The sequence below is a fragment of the Lepidochelys kempii genome, chromosome 1, assembly GCF_965140285.1.
Source record: "Lepidochelys kempii isolate rLepKem1 chromosome 1, rLepKem1.hap1, whole genome shotgun sequence".
NCBI lineage: Eukaryota > Metazoa > Chordata > Testudines > Cheloniidae > Lepidochelys > Lepidochelys kempii.
Window position 1 is genome coordinate 206101089 of NC_136380.1, and position 23516 is coordinate 206124604.

Genomic DNA, 23516 nt, shown 5'->3' on the forward strand with positions numbered 1-23516 from the left:
TTTTTTGTACTGGGACGAATAGGAGAAAGAGCAGGCTGCAGGCACCTGAAAGTGGGCTCTGCCCTAACTTAACATTAAGGCTTTGTCTGCATTGCACAATGCCCGCCTGGGCCCTAAACTACCGTAGAATTGCCTCTGCCAAAGCAGCAGTCACCTCAGGTAATATCCCCTCACCGAAGAAAATGAAGGAACTCAAGAAGTTTAATTTGCAACATCAGGCAATGAACGTATCTATTCTATTGTCTACTGTACTCCCACAGCTTTAGCTGCTATAGATGGAAAACATTATATGGGGTGGGCAGTAGAAGCAAAGTGTGAACCACAGTAGCTTTTAGAAGATATAAGAACGGCCATACTGGGTCAGACCAAAGGTCCATCTAGTCCAGTATCCTGTTTTCCGACAGTGGCCAATGCCAGGTACTTCAGAGGGAATGAACAGAACAGGTAATCATCAAGTGATCTATCCCCTGTTGCCCATTCCCAGCTTCTGGCAAACAGAGGCTAGTGCTATCTACACTTCAGTATAATCATGGTTTTGTAACCAGTTTGTACCACACAGCTGAAATGATTACAACACACACAGCTGCGCTATGTCCACAGCATCTTTTTGTACAACACAACCATATATAAAATCAAGGGACAATAGGAGAAGCTCAGATCCAAATGAAGATTCCTGCACATGGCAGGGCACTAAGTTACTACTATGGCTGCTCCAGTTGCTCTAAAGGCACATCAATGTAATTCATACTAACCATTTAGATTCTAAATAAAAGGGTTTTGCAAAATTAAATAAGTAGAAATGTAAACTTCCAAAGCCATGTTTTCAACATATACTGAAACATTGTGCATTTTGTGTTTCACTGGATATTTGACCACTCTCATCCTAGATGCAAATCTAGGGATTTATCTTCTCCCTTCCCAACTCATCCCCTAGTTTTCTCTATCTTTAATTCTCCTTCTGCAGTCTTCTGGACAGTATGAAACCCCAATGTACATTCTTGAGAGAAGATTCACTCCAGGTTTCAGAAATTAGCCCAATCTAACAAAGAGCTTCTATTGAATGCTCCTGATTACTTTGCTTTTAAATGATAGCAATATGGGTTAATTGGTGTGGGGCTTTTTCTGGAGGGGGGCAGACAAGACATTTAGTATCTGTCAAAATCTAAAAGTAGCATTCTCCCTGTTTTGCCTTCAGATCATTGATTCCTTCTCCTTTGGTGTTAGCGTCATGTATTGTAATCTTTTAAAAAGATTTTTGTGTCTCAAACATGTGAGTTAGACTTGAACATGCACTTTGAGTTGGATCATCATCATTCATAAAAGCAATGCAGCTTAAAGAGTTGGTAATCTGATGCTGTCCATATGCTGTGGAAGCAATTCAAATCAAAAGCTCAGTTTCACTGAAAACCCCCAAAAAAATCCCAGAATATTTAGTCTCTCTCATTTAACCTGATCGGAAACTCCCATTTTTTCCATGGAGCATCCTATGTAGCTAAATAGTGGTTTTTTACAGGCAAAATTAAAGTAAGTTTTGCCGTCTATCATTCTTATTTTACCAATCTCCTGTTACAATCTCAGGGAGAAGATTCCTGAAGGAACCACCGGGCATGAATCTATAGCACTTCAAACAACCGAAGTTCCAATTTACAGTGGCCAAGCTCGTTTAGCAACAACTGCTCTGGTGACATCTCTTACACACACACTCTCCCAGTTAACTTCAGTCTACTACAGCTAAAGGGCATTTTGGGGAAGGGACTCACAGAGAAAGGAAGTGGATTCCTGACTTCTACCAGTGATCTTGCCCATATAAAGAGATTTACAGCTTTAAGCATCTAGTGACAATTCTACTCTATGGATACCAGAAAAAGAATGTGACTTTAGATCGGTGGTTCTCAAACTTTTAACAGCCCGCGAACCCCTTTCGCTAAATTGTGAAATTTCGTGAACCCCCTCCTAAAAATGAATATTTCCAGGGATTTAAGTTTAAAATTTCCTCCGCACTCCGTGGGGCTCCTGCTGCTGGACCCCCGTCAACTGAGCTCGGGCTGCAGGTCCCACTGACCGCCGGGGCTGCTAGCCCCAACTGCCCGGCCCCACTCTCCCTGTGGCTCGGGCTGCCAGCCCCACACAGAGCGCTGGGGTTCGGGCAGCCGACTCCCACGCTGACGGGGGCAGGGCTCGGGCTGCCAGCCCAAACTGCCCAGACCTGCTCCCCCTGGGGCTCGGGCTGCCAGCCCCACGCAGAGCATTGGGGTTCGTGCTGCCAGCTCCCCCACTTGGGCTGCCAGCCCCAACTGCCCGGCCCCGCTCTCCCTGGGGCTCGGGCTGTCTGCCCTGCAACCAGGTCCCACCTGCTTCCTCCAATGCCCAGGGTCCTCTGGCCGCCATTAGTGAAATTTTTCTGGTGAACCCCCAGTAACGTTCTGCGAACCCCCAGGGGTTCGCAAACCCCAGTTTGGGAACCACTGCTTTAGACAAAAGCCTTGTAAATCCCAGTATCTAAGACCCTTCATTAAAAGTCTATTATCTCTGGCTGACTAAGTCCTTTGGTATTTGAAACACTATACTAATTGGTATAAACAAACATACATATTCAAGAAGTACTGGATTAGCATTATATTTTTCTATTGAGGTTATTGTATCACACCCATCATTCAATAGTTAAACTTGGATAGCTGTTCTTTCTTAGCCACTATATTTTCTCTACACATCTGTATACTATTTTCTTAAAACATACCTATACAATTTCTTCTTTTGATTTTTTAATTCCCCTTCTTCTGAATCCTCTTGCATTCACGCAATCCCTTTCTCTCTCTGAGTTAATTATATATACACACACGCGCGCGAAGAAAGCCTCTGTGCTCACCCTTTCCCAGCTAGAAGGGAACCCTATCTAGATTATGTCTTACGTAATATAAAAAGTCTCTGTGACGAATTAAGTCATGGTTCTCTTCAGATAAATTAGTTTTAACCAGGCTTTGGAATACAAAGAGCTTGTCTGCACTAGAAAAACACTGCTGGCATAGCTACTTGCATAGAAGGCAAGCCCTTCTAGTGTAGAGACAGTTTATACTAGCATAAAAGTGATTCTGTAGAACCCAAAGAGACATACGGTATACTGGCACCTTTATACAGACATAAGTGTGTCTACATCAGGGCTTATACTGGCATAATTATAACAAAAAAATCACATCCTTAAGTAATTTAGCCATGCCAGTATAAGTGTTACATGTACTGTAGACCAGGCCAAAGAGACAGACTTACCTTCCAAAGTCACAGAGTTTTAGGACAGCTGTATCAGGGTCCAGCAAGAGGTTCTGTGGTTTTATATCCCGATGGCAGATTCCAAAGGAATGGATATAGGCTAAACTCCGGAACAGCTGATACATGTACAACTGGAACACAAACAGACAATGTATAATGTACGACTTCCTAATGACACAGTGTGTGGTGGGGGGTGGGGGGGGGACAGGGAGGCAGGGAGGGGGAAAGGAAAGTGGGAGAGAGATTAGCATGCTAAAAACCCTACATAGTAAACAAGAGTGAATTCTACAGCTCACCAATGGAAAAAAAAAACCATCTAGATAAAATTTAAAGCAATGTTGGCAAGACGGTTAAGGCCTAAAAGTTGGACTTCACTTTTCTTCCCTTCCACACAACCTCAGCACTTCTTTGTTCAAGTCAGTGTAATTTGTTATGGAAGTATTCCTTGACCTTTCAAAAACAAAAGGTTTTATTCGTAAAGAATATTCAATGACAGCAGTCCAGCATTCACAAGCTGGACTTGTGACAAGGAATGATGGCTGACAGAGAGCAAAAAAACACACAGCAAATAAAAGTACTTCCATGTCAGATTTCTCAAGTCCTATCTATATTAGGTGAAGAGCCATTGTGACACATTCTTGAATGGAACCCTTCAGCTTGCTACACTGGTACAACTTCGTGCATCCACACACAACACCCACACCAAGCAACGTTCTAGTGTTGGTTGTCCTAGCAGTCTGCATTGCCTAGAATGGTCTTTAGATCAAATCTAGAGGAATGAGTAAAATCTAGATATTTTGAAACTGTCCCAAAGTCCTTGCTCCCAGCAATGGCACCAAGCACTATGAAAATGAACGTTGGTTACTTGTAAATGACGTTCTTCAAGACACATGCTACATATTCATGAGATGCACTAGCCACGTACAGCTCAGATGGTGGAACCTAGCTAGAAATGCCTTCTGGAGCGTGGAGCCTCTTGGAGCTCTGGCCACCTCAGTTCCTTCCCACCACCTCCTCTGGTCCAGGTTATAATTAAGACTCCCAAAGAAGAGGGGAAGGTGAGTTGGGGGTGTGAATATGCAGAGTCCCACTTCAAAGAATTTTGGTTACAAGTAACTTTAATTTTTCCTTTGAGTGGCCTCTACATACTCCTTTATGAAAGGGATTCTCTGAGACGGCTGTAACAGTGGGGTTTTTCCTGGTATATCCTGAAATAGACTTCTGAAGAGAGTACACATGCAAAGGATGGCAATGACTAGATGATCATTTGATGGGCCTTATTAACCAATCATCGAGATACAGGAATACAAATTCCTTTTTTTTCTTAGGTGAGCTGCCACTGCCAATAGACATTTAATAAATGCCATGAGACAGGAGAAAGTTCAAATGGAAGGCCCATGTACTGAAAATAGTCCTCTCTCCACTGTGAATCAAAAGTACTTCTGATATACATGACTTCCAGCAATGTGAAAGTAGGCATCTTTCAAATCAATGGCTGAAAACCAATCTTTTGGAGAAAGGGAGGGTATGACAGAACTAGGGTTAACATATGGAAATGGAACTTCTTGAGAGATGTATTGAGTTTCCTAAGGTCTAGAATCAGTCAAAGGCCTCCATCTTTCTTGGGGATTATTAAATACCTTGCATAAAATCCTGTGCACCTTGAATCTCCCTGGTACCTCTTCTACAGCTCCCATTTTGAGCAGAGCCAGAACCTCGTTTTTTAACAGGTTTTTGTGAGAGAGGCTCCTTAACAAACAGGGAGGGTGAGTTGGAAGACGCGAGGTATTCAAATAGAACTGAATACCCAGTGTGGATGAGTTCTAAAATTCACCTGTCCATAGTTATAGAAGTCCAACAGTAGAAATATTAATAAAGTAGCTCGCTGAAGAGGGAAAAGTAAGCAGTTGGTCAAGATTTGATTGCAGTCCTTATGAAATGCCTCAAACTTCTGGGCTAAGGTTCAACACCATAGCTGCCAAAGATGTTTGCTTACCTTTTGCCCTTTTTTTGAAGTTTCTTCTCCTCTGCTGGAAAGACTGTTGAGGAAGGTATTGCTGTTGGTAATATCATCTCCTTTGTACTAGAAAAAAAGGGAAGATGGCCATGAAGGAAGCTATCTTTGGTACCTAAACATGGTAGTCCTGGTCTTCTCTGGGCTTGCTAATCAACATCCAAAGGTCTTGCTGCATAATTTGTTTTCTTCATCTTCTTCAGAAAGTCATTAGTCTTGGTCCTGAATAGGCCTTCTCTTTCAAAGGGAAAATCTTCTATATCAGCTTTAGTTTCTCAGGGTAGTCTAGAAAATTTGAGCGAGACATATCATCCAAGAGGAATTGCAGATGCTACAGTTTTAGCTGTCTAATGTGAAGAATCAAAAGATGCTTGCAATGCATGCTTTACTACTACTTGCTGGTTCTCTGTAACAAAACCATTAGCAAGTTTCTTTTGTTCATCTGGCATAGCCTTTTAGGAAAGGCTGACATTTTCTTCCAAAGACAGTATTGGTAATGTGCCATAAAAATTTGGTAGTTCACAACCCTTATGCTCTACACGGAAGAGAAAACTGTTCTTCCTGGTTCATCCATCATCATTTTGTGTTTATCCAAGCGAGTAAAATAAACTGAACCACTCTTAGATCTTTAAACAGCTGCTTCCACTACTAAGGAATCTGGCACCAGGAGAGTATGAAAAAGAAATTCCCTCCTGGGTAAATGATATAAACTAAGCTAATATCTGAAAGGCTGCTTTCTCCTTTGATGGAGACGTGACAGCGTAGACACCTAGGTTCTCTTCAGGAGATATCAGATTGTCAGTTTCAGGATATAATTCTTTAAACTCCTGAAGGGTGATCTGTTCCTCTACATCAGACAAAGAATCATGCTTAAGAGAGACTGATCTCCTTTCCTATGTGATATCAATAGATCCTGTATCTTTAGTTCTGTAGGGCCTGGTTCCAATGATGCTGGTGACTGAAGGTGTCCACTATACCCTTAGTGCTGCAGATCTGGTTAGTAAGATGGAGTTGACCAATAAGACTATCTCTGTGCCATGGGAGCATTTTCCAATCAGGCCAGTAGTCCATATTTGGGTCCAATTCATAATACGACCCCACTACGGGGGTTCTCTGAGAAAGGTTGAGAGCCCAATCATTTTCTCTTTAATGGTGGACAGAACAAAGACGGCACCGGCCACTCAGACACAACCAGGAGCCAAGAGGAGATAGTAGTGGACCCAATATAGGAAAGAAACCTACTGGGGAACCCAATGCTGTTTTAGGGGGATGGAAGAGGAGAAGACATTTGTTGTTCTTTTACCCTTCTGTTCCCTACTACAGTCAAATCTAGAGAGAGGAGTTCCTTCTCTTCTGTAGTTCTTCTCTCTCTAAATTTGATTGAGGCGGCGGCATTGGAGCAGAATGATGGGTTTGTGCCAGTACCGTCAGAGAAGGTTGGGTAAGGGAATCGGAACAGATACTTGGATCCGATACTAACTTTTTCTGCCTCTTTTTGTCTTGATAAGTGAATCTTTGGATCCTTCGATTTTCCTACTGGATCAAAGTCTCTGGCAACCAGAGCAACAACTGGATTTGGTGTCACAGCTGCGTGTTTCTTAGCTCTACTTCCAGAGTCTTTACACAATGGTCCTCTACTTGACTCCAATGTAGTAGGATCCGAGGAGCTTCTCGTTCATGGATTGGCTCTCCTCACAGAGGCTGTGACGGATGGCCATCTCACTGACGGTTCTCTCCGTAGATTTCTGATACGTAGGTTTATGTCATCGACTCATCCTTCGATGTGTCCAGTGCCAAGACTGGTGTATATCACTTCTTGGAACCGACCATATTACCCAATCTGGCAGGTAGAGCTGCAATCACTTCCTCGAAGGCAATTACTTGTTGTCCATTCTGTCTCTTCCTCTATAGTCTCAGGGTAAAGATGTTGCAGATGGAGTACCTGGAGGGTGAAGGTCCCTCATTAAGGCAGGCAAGACAGTGTATGAGCATCCAAAGCTAGAAAGACTGAAGAGCAGAATCCACATTGTTTAAAGCTTTATTTGTTTTAATTTTCGGATCTGCCATCAGGTCTTAGTACAGACCTAAAGCTTATGAATGCTATGCTATCTAACACAAAAAATGCTAATTAAAGTAAAACCAGTAACTGTATCTAAAACTAGCATTTCGTAACTAACTGTGCATTATCTAAGAGAAAGATCCAAACATGAGGTCTGGGTAGGTTCCTACTTTATCACAGTTGCACAGAGTTGGATGGAACTAAGAGAGCTAACACACCGCACCCCTTTTACAGTCTCATCCATACAGTGTGGAAAGTATGGCAAGAGGAGTGCATGAGCACTCAAATGGACACCATTAGCAAGGTCCTAACATTTGAGCTACACATGGCTGGTGCATCAGGAGTGGGCATATGCAGGAGCCACTTGAAGGAGAAAAGGTGCTTCAGGAGTCCCAGAATGCATTGGTGCAATTGTGACAGTAGGATGTACTGTGTGAGGAAGTGCCAAAATGGTTCTGCTTAGAAACATACTCGTGACAAAGAGCACTGGGCCATTGCAAAAAAACAAGGATGGGAAAACCCATCATTTAATGCAGAGAATGTTCCTCAATGCCCTCCATGCATTGGGTAAACACACCCTAACGGTGTGTTATAAATACTGAGGATTGCACACACTGTTAAACAGTCCTGTATGTGTCCTTCATTTTACTACTCGGAGCGGATCACCAAGGTATCATGGTGTTTACAAACAAAATTTGCACTTCTTTAACCAACCTCCTTTTACTCTCCACAGTTTCATTCAATGATGCCACAACTGCTAGTGTGGCAGTGAATCACATCCACTAGACTGAGACCTGAATAAGGCACAAACAAGAAATGCAGCTGTAAGGGACAAAGTTTTTCCATGTAAATATGTATGCAATCCTGGTGATCAGCAGCAATGGAAAAATAAACTAGACCAGGAGAGCTTAACAGAGTGTTAGCAAAATATTCTTGTTGGTTAAAGTTTGTGTGAGTGGAACTGTGGTATTTTGAAGGTGAACTAAAAATCTCATCATTATTTTTTTGGGGGGAGACAGAATGGTGCAGATAAAGGCATTGTCAAGGTTCAGTTTGAATTGCACAGCCTCTAATTACAACATCAATTTTTACTCTTACTGGTAACATACAATTAATCTAGGCCAGAAGTAGCTGAGCAGCCATTTCTCCTCATTCCATAGGACAGCAGGTTCATTTTCAACTGTTGGGATCTCTCTACATATCTCAGATGGTTAGGAGACAGGGAGGAGAGAAGGGGAGACTGAGTTTTTCAATTTAACACTGAATTTACTGGACACCCAGCCACAAGTAAAATACAATTACCACCCTAAATTGGTCTCTTTTGCTTCTACTCTCTCGCTGCCTGTCCCAATCACAGTTCTGAGATTTGGTCCAATACATCCAGAGGGAAATTTTAAAGACCATCCCTCTCTGGTTTTACTTTTAACCTCTAGAACAATTCCCTGCTGTACCCCACTTCCAGTGTTTCTTGTATGCTGTCTTTCCACCAGTCAGTTGAGCTGTGTCCCAACATCCCCACCTCCCTCCACCCAGAGTTTTGGGTGGAAGAAGGTGATCACAGTCACCACTGCTTGGAGTGACTTCACTTGGAGTGGGAACAACTAAGCACACTAAACAGAAGTATCCACTCTTCCCCTACTCAAAACTCTAGTCCAGGGTCGGCAACCTGCGGCACATGTGCCAAAGGCGGCATGGGAGCTGATTTTTAGTGGCACTCTGCTGCCAGCCAGGGTTCTGCCATTGGCCCCGCTCAGCCCGCTGCCTGCCTAGATGAACGGAACCGTGGGCTGGCAGTGGGCTGAGCGGGGCTGGTGGCCGGGACCCTGGCTGGCAGGGGCCGGTGGACGGAACCCCAGACCAGCAGTGGGCTGAGTGGCTCAGCCCGCTGCTGGACTGGGGTTCCCATCTGCTGGCCCCTGCCAGCCGGAGTCCAGGTTCAAGTTAGTTTTTGTTATTTTATAGCACCCCAGATACACCATTAGGAGATGTTAACTTTAAAATGCAATAATTACAAACAAGTCAATTTTGTTGTCTGAATTTCCCTTTATAAATATACAAGCATTTTGTAAGTTTTCTCCAAAAAGTCTAAGAGTTCTTTATTACCTGATGAGTCAAAAACTGGTATATACAAAATTTAGTATGACAACCTTTATCTCAGAATACAACTGGATGCAATTTGTATTTTTTGTTGTTGTTGTTGTCGTCATTTTACATTACTACTTTCTTGTCTTCCATATTATATAATGTTAGAAGCTGTATCATAGAATCCTAAGACTGGAAGAGGCCTCAAGAAGTCATCTAGTCCAGTCCCCTGCACTCATGACAGGACTAAATTTATCTAGACCATCCCTGACAGGTGTTTGTCCAACCTGCTCTTAAAAATCTCCAATGATGGAGACTCCACAATCTCCCTAGGCAATTTATTCCAGTGGTTAACTACCCTGAGAGGTGGAAAGTTTTTCCTAATGTTCAACCTAAACCTCCCTTGCTGCAATTTAAGCCCATTGCTTCTTGTCTTATCCTCAGAGGTTAAGGAGAACAATTTTTATGCTTCCTCCTTGTAGCAACCTTTTATGTACTTGAAAACTTATGTCCTCTCTCAGTCTTCTCTTCTCCAGACTAAACAAATCCATTTTTTCAATCTTCCCTCATAGGTTATGTTTTCTAGACCTTTAATAATTTTTATTGCTCTTCTCGACTTTCTCCAATTTGTCCACATCTTTCCTGAAATGTGGCACCCAGAACTGGACACAATTCTCCAGTTGAGGCCTAATCAGCGCAGGGTAGAGCAGAAGGATTACTTCTTGTGTCTTGCTTACATACTCTGGCTAATACATCCCAGAATGATGTTTGATTTTTTTTTTTTTTTTTGCAACAGTGTTACACTGTTGATTCAGATTTAGCTTGTGAAGCACTATGAACCCCAGATCCCTCTCTCTGCTGTACTCCTTCTTCGGCAGTCATTTCCCATTTTGTATGTGTGCAACTGATTGTTCCTTACTAAGTGGAGTAAAGTATGTTATACTTTATATGTATAATTTTAGTATATACCTCCACTGCCAGAATTCACATTGTGGACAACTCCGAAGAGGCTTAACCGTTTCTTTGACTTATTTGGTAATAAAACTGACACTACCCTACCTTGCTAAGTTATCCTTTCAATCAAATCAATAAAAATCTACAGATAGATGTAATCTGACTTTCTTCTTGCCTTTGAGATATCTTTGAGGTAAATTAGTAAGTGTTCCTGACATCAAGACAATATTCTTTATCAATAGTAGGATGAAAAGAAAAGCCTGTGGTGTCAGAAAAAGAGTATAAAAACAGTCCCCAGGTCTAGAAGGAATGACAGTGCCCACAGCTCCCAAAATGGTCATTTCCCCAGCAGGAGAATTTACCAAGGCCTTGATATCACTTCGCTTCTCACAGGATAGAAGGTGCTCAGGTAAAACCAGCTTCCCCAGAGTGTGTATGTAGAAAAGCCATGAGCTTTTAAACTTATAAGAACCTTTAAGCAGGATATGATCTTATTGTAATTGCAAACACCTGAAAATGTTTAATAGCATAAGAACCAATTACTGGGCAAACTCTGGAGGGCATACAGTTAAATTGTATACATACTACTTCAACAACAGCTCAGATACACTGATTTGTCTCTGGGACAAAACATTGCTGCTGGGTTATCATTTCTCCTAAATGTAGGAGTCTAAACAGCAGCACAGAGTGTTGCTGAAACTTGCTACCTTAAATTTTTTATATACACAGTAAGGCTCCAACAATTTCCTCTTATAATCATTTCTTCTTATAATCATTTTTTATAATTTCCTCTTATAATCATTTTTATAGATTTCGCTGCCTTGAAATAAACCCTTCACTGTTTAATCTACCCTGCAGTTTAGTGTGAGAATTTAAAGTTCAGGTTAGGGGAAACTAACAACAATTAGAAATGCTGTGTTACAGCAAACTTCCTATTTCAATTTATAATTATAATTTCTTACCTTGACATAGATCATAGGGAGTGTCTGTTTGGCCCGGCTATAATGTCTGGCAACTCTGTATACTGTTTCAGGAACGTAGTCCAGCACCAAGTTGAGGTACACCTCGTCTTTCTGGAAAAGAGAACAGAAGAAATAATTAGGAAAAGATTCAAAACAGGGGAGTGCAAGAACAGTATTCAAGGCAGCTGTCAGCTTAAGAAATATGTTAGCTTGCAAGGTTCTAAGGTTTTAACAAAGGTTATGTCTACACTCCGAAAGTGCATTATGTTAGAAAACATGCTGACATTTTTTAAGTGAATGCAATGTTAAACATGAGTTGTCTATTACTGCTAAATTATACTCAATATCATGCTAATCAAAACAGATTAGTTAACACGTTTTCTAACATGAGGCATTTTCCCAGTGCAGGTGAGGCCAAACAGATCAATGAGCACTCTGCCCATTCAAGTCTCCATTGGGGGGAAATTATATCTTCAATCTCACACTTTTTACAATTGCCAACTTCAAATTCCTTGACACACCCTACTTAATTACTTATCAATAAAAAAGTTTTTTTTTTTTAAATTCCAGCATATTTGAGAAAGGTTAATCTGATCCTGTTGAAATGGTAACATTGCTATAAATATCTTGAGGAGTAAAGAGATTTTTCTTTTAATCTAACAAAAATCCTAAGCATAATACAAGAGAGCAAGAACAAAGCTTCAAGCATGGTGTTTAACATTTTGAGCTTGTCAGTTTCAGAGAGATCTGTAACCTAATTTCAAACCTCACACTGAGGTGGGAGAGGGATGAAAATCTGTGACCTCACATAAGGGGTCTTGATTTTAACTCTTGCCCTCCTTAAATTATTCATGTTAAAAGAGGAATTAAATAAAATGAGACATCATATTCACACAGTGCTTAGTTTAACTAGAAATTAGCCAGAAACAGTCAACATGGATTCACCAAGGGCAAATCATGCCTAACCAACCTGACTGCCTTCTATGATGAGATAACTGGCTCTGTGGATATGGGGAAAGCAGTGGACATGATATATCTTGACTTTAGCAAACCTTTTGATACAGTCTCCCACAGTATTCTTGCCAGCAAATTAAAAAAGTATGGACTGGATTAATGGACTATAAGGTGGATAGAAAGCTGGCTAGATAGTGGGGCTCAATGGGTAGTGATCTATAGCTCAATGTCTAGTTGGCAGCCGGTATTAAGCGGAGTGCCCCAGGGGTAGTTCCTGGGGCTGGTTTTGTTCAACATCTTCATTAATGATCTGGATGATAGGATGGATTGCACCCTCAGCAAGTTCGTGGATGACACTAAACTGGGGGGAGAGGTAGATATGCTGGACATTAGGGATAGGGTCCAGAGTGATCTAGACAAATTGGAGGATTGGGCTAAGAGAAATCTGATGAGGTTCAACAAGGACAAGTGCAGAGTCCTGCACATAGGACGGAAGAATCCCATGCACTGCTACAGGCTGGGGACCGACTGGCTAAGCAGCAGTTCTGCAGAAAAGGACCTTGGGATTACAGTGGATGAGAAGCTGGATATGAGTCAACAGTGTGCCCTTGTTGCCAAGAAGGCAAACGGCATATTGGGCTGCTTTAGTAGGAGCATGGCCAGCAGATCAAGGGATGTGATTATTCCCCTCTATTCGGCACTGGTGATGCAACATCTGGAGTACTGCATCCAGTTTTGGAATCCCCACTACAGAAAGGATGTGGACAAATAGGAGCGAGTCCAGCTGAGGTCAATGAAAATTATTAGGGGGCTGAGGCACATGACTTATGAGGAGAGGCTGAAGGAACAGGGATTATTTATTCTGCAGAAGAAAAGAGTGAGGGGGGATTTGATAGCAGCCTTCAACTACTTGAAGGGGGGTTCCAAAGAGGCTGGAGCTAGGCTGTTCTCAGTGGTGGCAGATGACTGAACAAGGAGAAATGGTCTCAAGTTGCAGTGGGGGAGGTTTAGGTTGAATATTAGGAAAAAACTATTTCACTAGGAGGGTGGTGAAACACTGGAATGCGTTATCTAAGGAGGTGGTGGAGTCCCCTTCCTTAGAAGTTTTTAAGGTCAGGCTTGACAAAGCCCTGGCTGGGATAATTTAGTTGGGGTTGGTCTCACTTTGAGCAGGGGGTTGGGACTAGCTGACCTCCTGATGTCTCTTCCAACCCGATTTTTCTATGATTCAGCTGCTCATTTTCAGAGGCAAAAATTGGCCCTGTAAGTCTCAAGTACTCTGATATATCCTTCCCACCCTATTCTGAAACTCAGAATTGTATGACAGGTTTCAGAGTAGCAGCTGTGTTAGTCTGTATCCACAAAAAGAAAAGGAGTACCTGTGGCACCTTAGAGACTAACACTTTTATTAGAGCATAATCTTTTGTGATATACATTTCCAACTATACAAATTGAGAATAATTAATAGTTAATTTTCAAAAAAATAAAAACAGACAGAAGAGAAAGGAGTCAAGATTTTCTATGTTTGGTACCCAAAACTATAGAGATATCTATAGAAAAAGATGACAGATTTCCATGACACTTAGAGAGGCCTCATGTGGATGGAAATGGAGCACAGTACTCCCAGACTTCAGCTGGGACTCTTGTCACTTGTGGGTCCTCTGGCTATACTTTTTAATTAATACCTCCCAATTTGAAAGAAAACCTCTGGATGCACTTGCAGTAGTCATTTAATCACAATTGTCCTAGTCTTAAATGCTGTGACTTAATTAGCCAATTAGCGTGCACAGCCTGTTGTGCTTCTCTCATAGCTCACTGAATTATTTAAGCTGTCTCTACTCTGTGCACGCAAACAGCAGTGACCTCCAGTGAATAAAGAAAACATGGAGAATTTTTGACAGGACACATAACATACGCACATTATGTGTACACGAAAAATGTGGAGAATTTCTGGATATTAGCATTTCACAAACTCAGAGGTGGGTCAGTGTCATTACTTGAGGGCAAACATAAGTACTTTAAGGGGCATTTTGAGAGCATTTACTGGTACCGCTTAACCTAAAGACGAGCCACCCTGCAAATTGCTAAGGCCTTGTTTACATTAGTCTTCTCTCCCAGAAATAAGTCATACTTTTGCTACCACTGGTTAAGTTCTACTGATGGTAGTGCCAACATAGAAAAGGTTCCAATTTTGTTTTTGCTTTTTAAGAACAGTAGTGTGTCTTTTATATCTGCTATGTTCAGAATGATTCAATTTGAAGCTAAGTACCAGTCATAGCCTCAGAAAGCCTACCTACATTAGCATTCTCACTATTGCTACCACAGGTAGCAACAACAGGACTTTTTGTAGTCAGGATATACATTTTCTATATAAATATAAAATTCAGTGTGACATTCAAATTTATACATACTTGATAAGAAGGCCTTGTACCTCAAGGGAGAAATTTCAAATCTCATAAGTAAATAATTCTAATAGCCGCATTATAGATATAGCCTTCTGAATATGCAATATAATTTATTTTTAATGAGCGGGTGTGTGCAGTTATATAGGACACTTGTACCTTGGAGAAAAAAAAATCATGCTAGCAGTAAGCTACAGCACAAAGTACACTATCATCATCAGGGTTGGTTACAATTATTTTTTACTCTGAGACTCAAGAGCTCAGTGTCCCCAAAAACAAAAAGGGAGAGGTTGGAGAGGTACACAAAATAATGAAAAGAAAGGAAACCTGGCACTCCCATTTATGCTCTCTGCCTATACAAGAATAAATGAGAATAAAATGAAAAATGTAAAGAAAAAGTTTAAAATTAATAAACACTTTTCATGCTGTATATAATTAACCTGTGGAATTCACTGCCACAAGACAAAGTCCAACAACTTTGTGATACAGACCTCATTTACAACCTTTCATTTGTGATTTATTTTGTTTTCATTCTGATTTTTATTTTCTGCTCTGCCAGATGTAGGATTGTAATTCCATAGCAAGGGTTCCATTCCCATGAGTACAAAGCTCAGATCACCAGAATCCGGGGACAGTTTTAGACGCTCAAGTCAATATTTGCATGTTTTCATTTTATTTACTACTTAGATTCCTGTCACAAATCCAAACCTGCAAACCTGCTTCTACTGTTGCTCTCTCTCTCGTTTTCTCTGATGTTAACACCCTGTTCTCTCTTTTCCCACCCCTTCTTCTTCCTTCATCGTCCCGGAAACCTCCCCACCTGTTTTTGCAGCCTTTTTTTGCTGCCAAAATGACTTGTACCTATCCTTTGGCTCTTATCTCTTCCTGTAGTGTTGGTTTTGAGAATGAGGAAGGATGCCCTAGCCTATTGGTCAAACCTCAATTCTCACAGGTGTAGTGTCACGCCTATCCATACATTTGATCCATTTTTGTGAGTTCCTCCCCCCACCCCAAAAAAAAGCAGTGTGATCAGCCTTATTCAAAAATCTATAAATTATATTTTACATACTACTGTTCCTATGTAAACGTTCACACACATACACATCTAGACTAACTGGCAAACATACAGTTTATATCTATACATTCAGAGCTTTGGACCCTTAATTTACTGATGTGAAAGCAGCCCTGAAGTTTATGGAATTTTTTAATCTTATACAGCCTACTATTCTTTCTCTCCTACCACAACCAAGTGCACAACGCAAGTAATTTTTTCATCAGCTAAAGATGAGTCAACTATTCTGAACTAGCTCTCCTTGCAGATACCATGACATGAATCTCATACATCACTCACTATACTGTTGTAATACTGTTCATTATCCCTTCTTTACAAACATAAAAATAGGGCCAAAGAAATCCACCAGTTCTCTGAATTCTCCTTTAGGAGATTTGCTATGAGCTAGAAAGTGACATGACTGAAAAGCTCTCTTCCTAGATGATGTAACCTGGTTTGTTTGTCTCTTGCATTCTCTAAACAAAACAATTTACTGTGAAACAAGTGTGTTGCATAAGGGAACTGACTATTTTAAAGGGTTTGCCAGTTGGGGGCAATTACTCAAGGATCATGAATGGTTCCTGTCTTTCCATTACCAGAAACCCTCTTCATTCCTCATGTGACCCACTTCCACACTACCATTCAACATCACTGGCCTGGGGAAGCAGAAGAGAGAAAGCAGATCAGTTAGGAGAACATGTTTGTGGGGGTCTGTCAGAGATCCAGCAGGGTCCAGAGCAGCTGGAATCACATTTATATCTTTCTGTATTTGTCACTAGCTTTCTGACCATTTTCTCTTTAATCATCGATCTCACCCAGGTTTTAATTTTTTATTGTTTTGATTTCTTTAAGATGTCATCTTTGGACATCTAGGTTTTTTGCATTTGGGCTCTGAACCTCTAATTGCATCAGGCATTAAAGACCTTGCTTTCTGCCACTTGGCAAATAATCCCTCCCCAGACTGGTTCAAAACATTCAGATCAGCCAACAAAGCAAAATAACTATGGCCTTGTTGCTGAACCAGTCTGCAATGCTCAAGAATTGTCAATTCAGACAAAATCATCATGTCAGTCAATTAAAATTTTTTTAAATATTATATATATACATAAACTCACACACACACACACACACCTCTCACTCACTATGAGCCTCCCCATTATGGAAGTGTGGGAAAGAGAAAGCTCCAAAAGCCAAAATATTTTAACAGCTTACTTTTTCATTTTTTTTGTCTCAGAAATCAGAGCTGAAATAGGCCTGTAAGAGTCAAAACTCTGGCATCTGTGTAGCTGCTGTATTATTTAAATGTGTGCACAGAGAGCTAGGGAAATGAAATGCTGCAGCTTTTCACACTCCCTAAAGATGCTGGGAGGTCACAAGCTAAACCCTCCATTCAAGCCTATCTGTCCTTCACCATACAGAAAAAAAAAACCTAGTGTTGGAAATACCCTCACTACTGCCAATATGAGCCAACAAGTTGTGGGATGTAGGGATTCAATCCTCCTGGATCATTCCTGTACAGAATGAAGGTCAAACATCTCCTCCCTGTCCCTCACCTGCCAAAACACCAAGCAACATGGGGATTTTTGTATAAGCCTCACTTTTTTTTTTTTCAGCAGGGGGGAGCAATTTGTATTAAATACTACAGCAACCGGGTAATGTCGTTAATGAGGCTGTAGGGACACCACCTTGGAACCACCATTTCCCATATGCGTTTACTATAGATAAAAACAAGATAATGGAAGTGCTAGAGTTCACTTGTCAAAGTGACTAAGATTCAGCACAAACTGGAAATGAACTACAGGGTCTGCTCCCCCTGAGGAATACTTCATCGTTCAGACCGGAAAGCTCCAGTGCTCTTTCAATTCTGTCAATAATTTATCTAGTTATCTGCAAGAATTTCTTCCAGTCACTAGTAGCATGATAGAGACAGCTTCAGAAAACTATATTGGACATCTTCTCTTTCTTTCTTGGCTGATAGTGTGCACACTGGTGACAGATATGGCACACTGGAGAGAGGAGAACACTAAGCATACCCATCTGTAGTTCCCCTTTCCAGACAATTCATGAAGCGAGCATACCTTCCACCATGTCATCTGCTGGGGGAGGAGGACAGCTAAAACCATCAGTTAAGAGAATGAAAGGCTAATGATACCAACTCTAGCAGTAGATGTAAAACCAAGAAGAGAATTTGTTTTCCCTACTGAAGTTATTACCAGTGTTTGTAAAGTATAAAGCACTTTGGAACAAGGAAGTTTGGCTGTGCAGGAAAACAGAGCAGCTAGGGTGTTCAAATGGTACATTTTCTGTATTGTATTAAAGATGTGTGATGTTTTTTCAAAGGTATTATATACACTAACACATACTATTGATAGAGGGGAGTTGGAACACTGTAATATAGGTCAGGCTCTGTTCAGAAATTCCCAAAGGATGTTTAACTTAATCCGAGCAGCCGGACACAGGCAGGAGTCTCAGTTTAACATTTCAGCTGGATTAGGCTTTCTTTAAGAGTGCATCACCTCCCTGTAGCAACACAGTGTGAGTATTAGAAAAAAGTCCCCATTATCTGAGTGTGACATTTGAACTCCAGGAAATTCAAACCCAACAATAAAAGTGTTACTAGCTGGACCAATCTGACTTACCTAAAAACATACAGTTCAAAATCATAAGTTCATTGCCCTAGAAACAAGCAAAAAATATAACACGTCCTCTTTGCAGATTTGTTTCACTTTTGTATTTCCCACACCACATCCTATCAAGTTATAAGAAGCCACGGCTTCCTCCATTGTACCAAGGTGAGATACTGCCCAAAAAACATGGCCGCAGGCCATATATACTGCTACCAGGCATAAAAACTTTTGCACTGCTTTTAAGAAAGAGCAAACATTTGAGAAATGTAGCTTCCCTACTCAAAGCATCTAGTAGCCATTATCTTCTAGAGGAGTTTGGGAGTTGAAAAACTAACTGGTTTTATTTGTATGAAGGAATGGTGACATCCAGTGGCCACATGAGCATGCTTTTACTTGCAATTCACAGCTTCCAGGTATTTCAAAGCAGAGCTGGAACAGAGTTCTAGAACAGTGGCTTTCAAACTTTTTTTCTGGTGACCCAGTTAAAGAAAATTGTTGATGCCCGTGACCCAGCGGAGCTGGGGCTGAGGGGTTTGGGGTGTGGGAGGGGCTCAGGGCTGGAGCAGAGGGCTGAGGGGGTGGGGCTGGGGATAAGGGTTTGGGGTGCAGGGGGACTCTGGGTTTGGGGGCTCAGGGCTGGGGCAGGGAGTGCAGGAGGGGGGCCAGGGCTCTAGCCTGGGGGTGTAGGCTCTCGGCTGGGGCTGAGGGGTTTGGGGTGCAGGAGGGGGCTTGGGTTTGGGAGGGCTCAGGGCTGGGGAAGGGGATTGGGGTGCAGATGGGGGTCAGGGCTCTGGATTGGGGTGCAGGCTCTCGGATGGGGCCAGGGATGTGCAGTTTGGGGTGCTGGAAGAGGCTCCAGGTTTGGGGGGGGCTCAGGCATGGGACTGTGGCACAGGGTTGTGGTGCGGGCTTACCTCACATGGCTCCCGGTCAGCAGCACAGTGCGGGTGCTAAGGCAGGCTTCCTGCCTGTCCTGGCACCATGGACCACACTGCGCACTGGAAGCGGCCAGCAGCAGGTCCAGCTCCTAGGCGGAGGCGCACAAGCAGCTCAAGACAGCTCTCACCCACAGGCACCCCCGCCCAACTCCCATTGGCCAATGGGAGTGCAGAGCTGGTGCTCGGGGCAAGGGCAGCACGCAGAGCTCCATGGCCCCCCTGGCTGGGAGCTGGACCTGCTGCTGGCTGCTTCCGGGGGCGGGGCAGCACAGTGTTAGAACAGGTAGGGACTAGCAGCACGGCCAACGGGACTTTTACTGGCCTGGTCGGCGGTGCTGACCGGAGCCGCCACGACCCAGTGCCTGACATTCCGCGACCCAGTACTGGGTTTCGACCCACGGTTTGAAAACCACGGTTCTAGAACAAAGATATATGGTGAATGTGTGCACAAGCACCACATCACCCCTAGTTCTACAGTGTACTTAGTACAAATTCTCTTCTATCTCTGAAATTATTTTTGGATCAACTAGGTGACTTTTAATGCTCAGGGAAATATTCACCCACACTAGTAGCACTGCAGATACTAGACAAATTCCTCCTCATCACTCTCCCAGTCCTCAGAGCTGAATTGCAGAACTCCCAGCTATCACAGTCTTCCACTGCCACCTTGCTCTGCCAATCCTCCTCAACTTGACCTGTAACCCACCTTTATTTTAGTCTTAGACAACACCTGGTGTTGAAACTGCCTACTGATAAATCTGAGATGATTTTGTAACAGGCTTATGTCCAGTGGGAGCTAAGTCAAGTCCTCTACATTAGCTTATGATCTAAGCCAAGTTTGATGAAGGACTGGTCATTGTGTCAAAAATTTCTGTAGCTCTTAACTTTGAATGAGTCTGGATTACTGGGTGGTGTATTCAGGCAGGTATAGCAATGCTGCCTTTCTCCATTCATAGACACAGCCTAGTATTTCATATAATTTTCCACATAATATATATTTTTTGTAGAAAACAGATTGTAACAAAAAAAACCCAAAAAACTCATTCATGAAGACTGTCCATGAATTCCTGCCTGCTCAAAGAGTTTACTTTAGACTTGCAAAATTCTTTAATCCCTCAACTATTGGGGAGTGATTAAAGAATCCCTGGGACGATGAATCTTATCTGTGAAGCTGAAAGGACTTTGATTTTCCTAACCAAAACCCTAGTGGACATGACACAAATTCATACAATTTAGCATGATCGAAAATCTACGGTCAGGAGATACAGGACAACACTGAGATGCACTGAGCCATGTAAGGCAGCTTGTTCACCAACTATCTAAACCGTGCCTGGCTCTAGCCAATGTTATTTGTCCTCCACTTCCACAAAAATCATTCATCCCTGACAAGAGGCTAAAGGAAAAAACATAAAAAACTAGAAGATTAAAATGACCAGCCCTACAGAATGGATGGCTCAGGGGACCAGCTATAAAGCTATAGAGCTTTTCTTTTCCTACAAGTGTCTAGGACAGAGGTGGGCAAACTATGGCCCATGGGCCACATCCGGCCTGCGGGCTTCCTGACCCTTGAGCCCCCGGCCCCTCCTCTGCTGTCCCCTCTTCCCCGCAGCCTCAGTTTGCCATGCCGCCAGTGTGGCTTGTGCCGGCCCACCTCCGAGGCTTTCTAATAAGCCAATCCTGCCACTCTGAGCAGCATGTTAAGGTGGCGGGGGGTGGGTAAGGGGCAGAGGATCCTGGGGGGCAGTCAGGATGGGGAACAGGGGGGGTTGGATAGGCATGGGAGTCCCAGGGGGCCTGTCAGGGGGCAGGGGTATAGATAGGGATCAGGGCACTCAGGGAATGGGGGTGGGGCGGTCGGTGATGGGGTGGGGTCCCGGGAGGGGCAGTTAGTCCCGGGAGGGGGTGCTCAGAGGACAAGGAACGGGGGGGTTGGATGGTCAGGGGTTCTGAGGGGGGCAGTCGGGGGCGGGAAGTGGGAGGGGATGGATAGGGGGCGGGGACCAGGCTATTTGGGGAGGCACCGCCTTCCCTACCTGGCCCTCCATACAGTTTCACAACCCCAATGTGGCCCTCGGGGCAAATAGTTTGCCCACCCCTGGTCTAGGACACATTGCTTGGGAAACTCTCACAGCTGCTGCTCAAACTATACCTGTTCAGTGGACACAGACACCTCAAGTCTCCAGAATTGACAATCTGCCATCATGCACCAGTGCTGCTGATTTTTAAAAAAGTTTATTAAAAAATCTGAATAACTGACGTGCAAGTTGGGGCCCCTCTGAATAGTTCCTTTTTCTCCAGGACCTGTTGGAATCCAGAAAGTTCCTTCATTTCCCCCCCACATTTTATATCTCCATCTTTCAAACACTGTCATGACTATCCTTCCAGCCAAGGCTGCCTGCATAAGTCCCCACCTGGAGCCAGTTAATGCTCTTTCTTAATCAGATGGCTTTGCAATAATTATTCCCATCACTGGCTTTCCCCATCCTCTCCCACCAGACTTAACACTTGGCCCCTGAAACATGCAAGTCTCTGCTGACCTGGAGTGTGAGCAAGATACCAAGAGACTACATATTTAATCCAATCTATTGCAGTGCACAGTACTATCCTGACATTTACTTAACACTTAGACTGAGGTGTTGTATGGGAGTAAATTTCTATTCCTGAGCTGGATGGACTTTTGGCTGTGTGCCCTTACAGGCAAGGCCAACAGGACTAAAATCAATTACACCATGCAGCAAAACAGTCAGCATTTTGCCTGCTATTCATGCACTACCCACGCTTCCATTTTGATTACTGTGGATACCAAACACCTATTTGAAACAGATTAAATATTACATAATCAGAAGCATAATTACCAAACAAAAGCAATATATGCTTTTAAGTTTGTGCACACATCTCTTCAGTGTCTTGTCTCCCTATTTAAATGTGGAAATTAAATACATGGACTGATCAGATTATTAAATGCTCTAACACAACCATGTAAAAACAGTTATGAAATACTACAATGAAACTAAACGAGAATGCAGATAATAAAATTTGGCATTGCAACCTCCATTATACCTGCTTTCACTCAACTGAATAGTTTTACTCAGCCGTCCCTGATCAAGTGGGTTGCCTTGTGCAGAAAAATGCTTTAAAACATGAGAACATTCTGAAATAGACATCACAAAAAACATTCAGCTTGCCCAGATTTATTCTCACTTGGAATACAGTTCAAAAAGCTTCTTTCAGCAAAGTCCTGTAAAAAAAATAGCCAATGCTTCAGCCAATCACAATTTTACATTTGAGTGACAGGCTAAATGCAAGACAGCAATCTTCAGCCTTGTGGAATTATAGCAAAACAGAAAATCGTAAATTAGAAAAGCACACCTTCCTATTATACTTTGATCTTCCAGAATCAGGCTGATAGGCACATCGGTTTCCTGTGCATGACCTGCTCAACACAAGCCAAAAGAGCAACATGATCGCTATGCCCAACAGGTTGGCATACCAAGATCTCCTGGACCAGCCTACAATGTCTTCAGAGGTCTGTCCCTCTGAAGACTGTTTAGAACCCTACAGATGAGGGATAAGAATATCAAAGGTTGGTATGGAAAACACTTGCTTTCATTAAGAGAACACTGCACTTTCCAATTAATCAATCCATCAACCTTCCCTGTAGGGAAGCATTCCCTACTATTTGGCCTCTCTTTTTCTTTGCACTACTGCTTGGTACTGGCTTTGCTCCACCCCAAAAAAATAACTCCCCCTCCTGAGAATTTATAGCTTTGAAATAAATAATTGTAAACTGTTCTGTCTCTCTTAGTAGTCATCTGGCCCACTACTGAACACATACGAAAAAAAATCTTTCCTCATAACTCAAACCAGTAATGGTGATGAAAGTTTATATGGAATGCATCCAATAGCTCAAATTCCTAGGGACAGGAGAGGACATCTGCTCATGAATCCACTGAAAGCCTTTATCTTCTTAGTGAGGCATGAGATACAGCTATTGCAAAAATAAAGCATAGATCTCCCTTTCCTTGGCTTTCTCAGCCATTGAAATCAATGGCTCTCTAGGACCAAAGTAAAGGAAGTCTATTCATGGTCCACTTGCCAAAACCCATCTTCCTCTTGGTGGCTGCTATACCCTCCTTCCCTCTCCCTTTGTACCTGATACTCCCTTCCACTGGCAACTATTGCCCTCTTTTTCATTAGTTCACTTAGTTA

At 42.6% G+C, this 23516-nt stretch overlaps 1 protein-coding gene across 6 annotated transcripts in view; it reads right to left on the bottom strand.

Annotated features, from left to right (window-relative positions):
- Window positions 1-23516, bottom strand: part of GSK3B (glycogen synthase kinase 3 beta) — a 267577-nt gene that overhangs the window by 108184 nt on the left and 135877 nt on the right. For all 6 annotated transcript variants that reach the window (XM_073309439.2, XM_073309445.2, XM_073309401.2 and 3 more), the window contains exons 4-5: window positions 11336-11446; window positions 3265-3395 (exon numbers count right to left, since the gene is read on the bottom strand). In XM_073309439.2, coding sequence (XP_073165540.1) covers window positions 3265-3395; window positions 11336-11446 — 242 coding nt within the window. The remainder of the gene's footprint in view (window positions 1-3264; window positions 3396-11335; window positions 11447-23516) is intronic.